At 47.4% G+C, this 8680-nt stretch overlaps 1 protein-coding gene across 1 annotated transcript; it reads right to left on the bottom strand.

Annotated features, from left to right (window-relative positions):
- Positions 1-385: 385 nt before the first annotated feature.
- On the bottom strand, positions 386-2684 carry LOC102371935 (mas-related G-protein coupled receptor member H-like). Its single transcript, XM_014524933.2, has 2 exons — positions 2576-2684; positions 386-2145 (listed from the first exon to the last, which is right to left on the bottom strand). The coding sequence occupies exon 2, from the start codon at positions 2096-2098 to the stop codon at positions 1079-1081; it is 1020 nt and encodes a 339-aa protein (XP_014380419.2). The 5' UTR covers positions 2099-2145; positions 2576-2684; the 3' UTR covers positions 386-1078.
- Positions 2685-8680: the final 5996 nt, after the last annotated feature.

Below are 8680 nucleotides of genomic sequence, written 5' to 3'. Positions count from 1 at the left end.
TGATCGATATGGGGACCACAGACATGAGGGAAAAGGCTATTTCCCAGATTGTCAGATGGAAAAGGCTTATCTTGGTTAATGAGTTATTCCTCAGAAGGGTCCCTGGTCCCTGGGAGCATGGGGAAAAGACAGGGTATATAGTCAGACACTTACCATCATTTATTTTTCTGTTGTGCTAGGCTGTGTCCCAACACAGAGGAGAAATTCTTCCCTACCCAGAAGTATTGGCACTGAACATTACCACAACAAAAGTGAATGACAAACAGTCTCAACAGAATCAACAATTCCATGGGAAAATATTATTCTGCAATATCTACATTTTATTTTTTTCAGGATATTTTTTACTGCTATTTTTCATATTTTTTAACTTTGTTCCTTGCTCTGCTTCACTGGAACATAAGTAGAGGCATAAGTTACTATGAGAAAGGCATAGATATTTTGCTAATACAACAGATGACTAAAAATTCCTGAATTAAAGTTTAGAAATTTTCTTTATGGGTGGAAACTTATTTTTAGGAAAAAACACATGAAGGTGGTATAGTTTGATCTCCTTCAAAATTCTACCAAAATTAAAAGCCAACATTGCAACCTGTTTCACTAATGACAGCAGATAGATGTGACTTTTACAATCCATAGTAAAAGCCTCGCAGAAAAAGTGCACTACCATTTCCTTAAATGCCACTCCGTGTACTGGTGCTAATACCTCTCAAGAGAAATATTTGCAGACAGAAAGTCAAGTGTTTTTTTCCACACTTAACTAAGAGATGCTAATTCCGTTTATTGATGTCAAATGTTGGCTAGATACAGAAGAAAAGAGAGCACTGGGAAAAATGAGGTGTACACAAAAGCATGAAATACCTAGGAGACCACAGCTTAGGAGGATAACTGGAAGGTGATATTTGACCATGCAGTGCCAACAGCCTTTAAAGGATTACATTATGTTCATCATGGAGTAGAGATCACTATGGGACAATTAACATTAGGATATTATAACTTTCATTTGAGTATACACAAAAAAGAATTTGCAACCAGGCAATACTGTAGATGGATGACCAAAAGGCCTCTTCCATGTCCAGTTCTACAACCTAGAGGAAATTCTGTCTCTAGAAGTGAGTGTTTCAGATTGTGTGCTGTCTGAGATTTCAGTGGCTGTCCCCCTGCTGAGTCTGTTAACAGAGCTTCTCTGGGTTGTGGAATCAGTTGTATCTTCAAAGACCCTCTGGAATGCAGTTGATATGGATGCCTTGAATTGACGATTTGTGTAGCTCCCAACTAGGAAGTAAATAACTGGATTGATGCTGCTGTTGATAGAGACCAGCATGAAACAGGTCTGAATGGACATGTTAAAGTAGTTAAAATGCTGGAAGAAACTCTGGACACTGAGGGGTACAGTAAAGAGGAGGAAGAAGAGAACGGTGAGCAGGATAACAGTGTACAGTCTTCCAGGCTGACGGTGCTGTAAGCTACAATGGACTGTGATGAACAGGATCAGATTGGAAATCACCATGATGGGAGCAAATATCAGGAAACTGAGCACATACATAGACATGGCTGCCTTCTGACAGCTTTGAAAGTTTTCATTAAAACACACATAAGACCTTATTCCAGTCATGAGGAAGGCGAGAGCCCAGAGCAGGACACATACAATGGCAGATAAGTGTCTTGGGCGATAGCATCGGTACCAGATTGGGCACAGGACAGACAGACACCTCTCAGCACTGATGGCTGTTAGGACGTACAGGCTGGCATTGTACATGAGCCATCTGAGTTCATCAAATGTCTTCTGTAATTTTTGTTCATCATCATCACCATCCGAAACAAAGACATATTCTATGAACTCAGTCGTGCAGAAAACAAAAGTGCAGAGGAGGTAACCAATGTCAGCCACAGCCAAGTTCAGGATGTAGGTGGTAAAGGGGTTCCTTTTAATGCGGAAGCCAAGGAACCATAAGACGATCCCGTTCCCCACCAGCCCCAAGAGGCAGATGAACAGCGTGATGCCACCTGTGACCTTTTCACTTGTATCACCTGGTGGGCTTTCAGGGATCGAGGGATTTTGAGTAGGAGTCGGGAAAGGTGTGCTTAACTCACCCATCATGAAATCTCTACTGACATTTGCTGGGCCACCCTCTCCAGTGCACAAACCTGTTAACCAAGAGGGGATATGTGGCAATTATTGACTGTCGTTCTGCATCACAGTTTTTCTCCAGTAATACCAGCCTCACCCCAAGCTCCATATCTGAAACTGCCAAACAACAGTGAGCATGAACAGCAGACACACACTGATTGACAGATAATGGCCATGGTGGGTATTGGGGACAAAATGAGACACAGAGAAGGAGGATGGGTAGGGACCTGCTGAGACTTGCAGACAGATAGAAAGGCGAATACAGAAACATTGGAGGGACTTCCTTTCAGCTGTGTATAGACATGGACTATCAGGAGAAAGAGAGGGAAGTGGGAACCAAAGGTCAGTTGCGGGGTGACAGGCAGAGCGAGAGGGAGAGATGCAGAGAACAGCAATTAAAGCAATTAATGATAATGACAGTGAAGAATCAATGAAACAATCCCTTACCTTTCTTTCTTTTTAACACCTGGGGCCTGACACAAGTTTTTGCAAGAGCCAGGCTGGAGCAGATTGTCTTCTGAATCTTAGCATTGCATGCTCACTAACTCTATTTTTCCCTTGATTTTCTTGTAAATGTTTCCTAATTAATAGTCTGAAATCCAGCCACTGAGAATTGCCTGCCAAGTTCCTGCTCAGTATCCAACATCTAGTGCCTTGCATATTCTGGCAGAGAAATATTTTTATTTGGTGTGTATGCTGCCTGCAGAGATCATAGCAGTGTGCGTCATATGTGTACACTGGGCACTTGTATCATCCAGGCTGAATCATAGGCCTGTTTCTTTTTCCTGAGAATAGATTCTTTGTTCTAATCTCTTAACTGTAAAGGAAATGATTCGCTAAGTTCATGCCTCCCTGAATAAATATCTAAGAAAGTTGATCTTTTTTGTGGAAGGCCTATAGTATGTTTAGGGTTGTTTCTGCTAAGTAGCATGATAATGATCCCTTTATAACTGTTTATCATAGAAGCATAAAACCCCCACACCCCTACTCACAAACCCCTTACCCACAAACCTCACCCCACCCCAACCCTTGCATAAGCCCCACTGCCCCCACAAACCTCACCCCTGCAAATGCTACACTCACCCCTACTCCCATCCACAGCCCCCCCAAAATCCCCCACCCACCCCCACACTCCTTCCCCCTAAACCCCACATCCCCCTACACATCTTACACCCTGCATCCCGAGCTGCTAGATGGAAGAGGACCTGCTGGTGGGAGTTGCAGCACTGCAGCCCTGCACTGTACCCACACTGGTGCTGGGATATGAGATCCCGGCCTGTGGGGGCTTCTGGTCTGAGGAACCACTTGTGGGGTGTGATGGGCTGGGGGATGGGTGGAGGTGACAGCAGGAGTGTGCATGCGAGAGAGAGAGGGATGGGGGTTAGGGATGGGGGAATGCTTCAGGAAGGAGAGGCCGCCAGAGCCAGGCTTAGTGTCCCCTTGCTTCGCTAAAGCAGCCTGTACAGGAGGAGGCTGGCCTAGAAGGGAAGGGCCTTGCCCAGCCCAGTCCCTGAGCCCCAGTGGAGGGCTTCCCAGGAATGGCACAGGAATCGTTGGGGCCTGGGCACAGGTCAGTCGTCTCTTGGGTCCTGGGCTTCCCACAAAGTGTTCAGCTTTTTCCTTCAGGGCTCAATAAGTTCCACTGCTTTGGCTCACTAACATTTACCCCGTACTTCTTGGAAGCCCACAGAATAGTCTAGTGGGCAATTATTTCAGGTGGAGGGCCGCTTACTGAGTTTTGGCAAGTCATCGAGGGCCGCATGACAGGCAGCCAGGGGAAGATAAATATTCATTTTCTAAATTTTTTAGGAGCCCTGTGGGCTGGGTAGAATGGCCTGGCGGGCCGTATCTGGCCTACAGGCTGCATTTTGCCCACCCCTGGAACCCTTCCTTATACTCTTTAATTTTGCCCAGGGGCCTATATTCTGGAGTGTGTTTGAATGGCCCTGCTTCATAATTCTTTAGATCAGTTCCAACTTTCAGCCTCTCTCCATTTGGGTATCTGCCAAGCCCCCCCCCGGATCAATTCCAGATTCTTTTGCAGGGATCCAGTGTTGGACAGGCTTTGGACCTGGGCTACTGCTTGTTCCCATGATCCCCTCAGGCATCTCTAGCTCTCCCTTTCTTTTCTGGTAGAGAAACTTCCTGTTCCTAATTTTGTCTGTATTTCAAACTTTCCTTGATAGGCTTTGTTCAGTTTTAGCCCTGTGCTATGTCTGGGGTAACACCCTGAAAGCCAAGGTCTTGAAGCAGTTATTTTGTCCAACCCTTGCCCTTTGTTACAATATATCGCTTTTGAATAGGGAGTCTCGGGGTGTGATTATGTCTTGATATTGAGAAACCTCTATTTTGGGGTGTGTTTGATAGTAAAATCATGATAGTGGGCCAGATATCTGTTCCCAAGTTCATCAATGTGGAGAGGAAGGTGTTGAGCAACTGGCCAATCTTCAAACGATGCTGGGGGGAGCATTACACAACAGTGGATAGAGAAGAAAATAAAAAGCCATGCCAACGCAGTCAAGTAAAAACTGTCTTCTGGCCCAGAGGGTCTTGATATGTCATTGGCAAACCAGGAGAGTGGCCATAACACCCTAGAAGTTTTCTGAAAGCATTTTCACACTGCAGTGAACTTCACGTACTACAGCTATTTGTTCAATGGCTGTCATCACCAGGAATCTGGGTTTTCTGTTTCCCACGGAAAAACAGAAAAAATCATGGATTTTCCCTTTTAACCAAGAAAAACATGGATTTTTAATTTTAAGGGAGAAACACACAGATTTTCCACTTCTGCAAAGAGTTCTCTGCAGGCTGGCAGAGTTCTAGCCTGCAAGGGGCTGGCAGGGAGTGGGAGGAGGGCAGTTAGGTTGGGGGGGGTACCATGTGCACATATATGCACATGGCCACCAGGCAGCCTGGAAAGCAGCTCCTGCAGGTAAGTCTGGCAGGGGGAAGGGGATGGAATTGAGACTCCCACAGGGAGGGAGGGAGGGAGGGAGTTAGTCAGGGATGGGGCTGCTGCTCTGCCAGGTGGTGCATGGGGCTTGGGGCCCAGGGGCAGAATGTCCAGCTGCAGGGCCCCAGTAGGGAGCAGGACAGGGCCATGGGCAGCTTGTCCAGGGTGCGAGGGGAGACTCCCTGCTGCTGCACACACTCCCAGGGGGTTGGGGGGCATATGCCCCTCACATCTATGCATGGGGTGGAGGTAGGTGCAGGCTGGCTGCTGCAGGCTCAGGCTTTCTGCCCTGCTGCCCTCTGCCTGGGGCCTCCATGGACCACGTGGCAGGACCTGGCACTGCAAGGCAGAACAGGGCCAGGTGGGAAAGCTCGATGTCACTGCTGCAAGTCCTGTGCTGCCCCGGCAAAGCACACTATGCTCACCCGGTGGCAGTGGGGGTGGTAGTGTGGAGTTATGCCCCTTGCTGTTGTTGGGCAGGCAAGGGGCACCTTGCCAGGGGCCAGGGTGGTGCAGGGCTTGCAATGGCAAGGAGCTTCTGCACCCCAGCCCTGCTCTGCTGCACTGGACCCCACCTGCTGGGTTGCTGAGGCCCTGGGGGGAAGAGCAGCAGGGCAGGGAACCCAAGCCTGTAACAGGGAGGGGGAGCTGGGTTCTGCAGCGCCAGCCACTGTCTCCTACAGGAAGCATCCAGAGCTTGGGTGCTGCTGTGAGGGGCAGGGGCTGCAGACTCAGTTCCCTGGTCCCATACCTCTGGCAGATGTGGAGTGTGGTGGGGCTGAGGATTGGGAGTGAGGGGCACCAGCAGGGGTTGGAGGCTGTGGATGGGGAGTTAGGGACACCAATTTGGCTGTGGGGCTCTGGGTGGGGAGTGAGGGGTGCCATGAGGAGGGGGGGGGGCTTGATTTACATTCTGGTGAGATAAGGGGGCAGGGGGAGCTCTGATTTTCCATGATAAAAAACCCAAAATCATAGTGCTAAAATTTATAGGTACTTAGAATGTATTTTATTATAATGATTGAGGCACTGGTAGGCTTACCAATTGCTTTATAATTGTAACTATATCAATAAAACATTGTGTTCAATTGATACCTATATATACAGTGGCATTTCATTTTAATCATGGATTTGGGGGGTTTTAATTTGAGAGTCTGCAATTTTTAAACAGAGAAAATGAGGATCCCTGATCAAGAACCTGTAGAAACCAGAAATCAGTGTATGGCCAAGCTGAGTAAAAACAGCTGACATGTCAGCACCAAGTCCAAATAAGATGAAACAATTCATGATATGCTGATAATAGACCCCAAATTTACTCACCACCAGTCAATTGAAGCGAATGAAATGGCAGAGGTGTTTTGTCCTAAAGACAGTCTGGAAACGCTGTAATGTTGGTTGACTTAAACAAAAGTTACCTCCTGTTTTTTCAGGTGTAGATGGGACAGAGTCCTTTTCTGACTTCAGCCAGTCTTCCTGGTTTCTCTGGTTTGGGATCCTCCTGATTTTGCAGCTGCCTTTTGTCTGTCTGTCTCTCTCTGGATGTGGGTCTCTGAAAACTGAAGCCACAGGCAGGCTGGAAGAATGGCACAGCATTCCTTCATGTGGGAATTTAGCAAAGGTTCCTCACTGAAGTCATCTCATCTGGCTTCCAAAACAACTATTTAGGAACAGGCTGCCTGACCGATAATATATAATGTATCTGCGCACCATGGCTGCTAGAAGACTACTTTAATGTTCCGGAAGTCTTTGGATGACATCCAAAACTGTTATGTCTATAATAGATAAAATGATTAGAGTGTAGAGCAGCTGCTCTCTGAGTACCACTTTTATATTAAGAGCAAAATAATGGGAATAATAAAAAAGTGGAAAAACAAAAAGGTATTTTTATTAAAGTAGCAGAGTCCACAAGTTGGGTATTAAATATAGATGCAAAATGCAAAGAAAATATTGCATATGACAAACCGTCATTGAATGGGTGCATATGGCAAGCCATCCACCCCAGGGTTCTGAGGGAATTGGCAGGGGTTATCAAGGGGCCCCTGGCATGGCTTTACGAGCACTCATGGTGCTCTGGCCAGGTGCCAGACAACTGGAAGAAGGCCAATGTGGTCCCCATTTTCAAAAAAGGAAGGAGGGAGGACCCAGTCAACTATAGGGCCGTTAGTCTTACTTTGATCCTGGGGAAGCTTTTTGAGAAAATTATCCAGGAGCACATCTGGGAAGGACCAGCAGCGGGGATGATGCTCAGTGGCAACCAGCATGGATTCATTAGGGGCAGGTCCTGTCAGACCAACCTGATTGCATTCTATGATCAGGTCACAAAATCATTGGACACAGGTGTCGCGGTGGACGTAGTCTTTCTGGACTTCAGGAAGGCCTTTGACACTGTCTCTCACATCATTCTCATTAAAAAGCTAGGCAACTGTGGCATTGATGCCTATACAGTCAGATGGGTCACAAATTGGCTGAGTGGTGATGGATGGGTCATATTTGACCTGGAGGGATGTGGGCAGTGGAGTCCCCCAGGGCTCGGTCCTTGGGCCCTCACTGTTCAATTTCTTTATTAGCAACTTGGACGAGGGGGTGAAAAGCACCCTGTTCAAATTCACTGACAACATCAAGATTTGGGGCAAGGTGGGCACGGTAGAAGGGAGGGACAGGATACAGCTGGACCTGGACAGGTTACAAGGGTGGGTGAATGAGAATAGGATGGGATTCAATACTGATAAGTGCAGGGTACTACACTTGGACAGAAAGAACCAGCAGCATACCTATAGGCTGGGGAACTCCATTCTCGAAAGCACAGTGACAGAAAGAGATCTTGGAGTCATTATCGATTCCAAAATGAACATGGGCTGCCAATGTGAGGACGTGGTCAGTAAGGCTAACTGCACCTTGTCGGGCATCCACAGATGCATCACAAGCAGGGCCAAGGAGGTGATCCTCCCCCTCTATGCGACACTGGTCAGGCTGCAGTTGGAGTATTGCATCCAGTTCTGGGCGCTGCGCTTCAGGAGGGATGTGGCCAGCATCAAGAGGGTCCAGAGGAGGGCCACTTCCATGATCAGGGACAGCAGGGCAGATTCTATGAGGAGAGGCTATGGGACCTGAACCTGTTCAGCCTCCATAAGAGAAGGCTGAGAGGGGACCTGTTGGCCGTCTATAAACTTACCAGGGGGGATCAGCGGGGAATGGGAGAGACCCTTTTCCTCCAAGCACCTCCCAGAGTAACAAGGAATAACGGCCATAAGCTGTTTGAGAGTAGATTCAGACTGGACATTAGAAGGCACTACTTCACAGTCAGGGTGGCTAGGATCTGGAACCAACTTCCAAGGGAAGTGGTGCTAGCTCCTACCTTGGGGGTCTTTAAAAGGAGGCTGGATAGTTACCTCACTGGGGTCATATGAACCCAGTATTTTCTCCTGCCCAGGGCAGGGGATTGGACTTGAAGATCTACTTAGGGCCCTTCCGACCCTACATCTATGAATCTATAAATCTATGAATTTACTTCTGTAGAAGGTTTGAATAACAGCCTGAAAAAGCTCTTGATGTGAAGACATAAGCATACAAGATTGTTACCTCTCAGCTTTGTGTTCTTGGGG

This window comes from Alligator sinensis, unplaced genomic scaffold (genome assembly GCF_000455745.1).
Source record: "Alligator sinensis unplaced genomic scaffold, ASM45574v1 scaffold1002_1, whole genome shotgun sequence".
Classification (NCBI taxonomy): Eukaryota; Metazoa; Chordata; order Crocodylia; family Alligatoridae; genus Alligator; species Alligator sinensis.
This window is presented reverse-complemented; position numbering and strand designations above follow the sequence as displayed.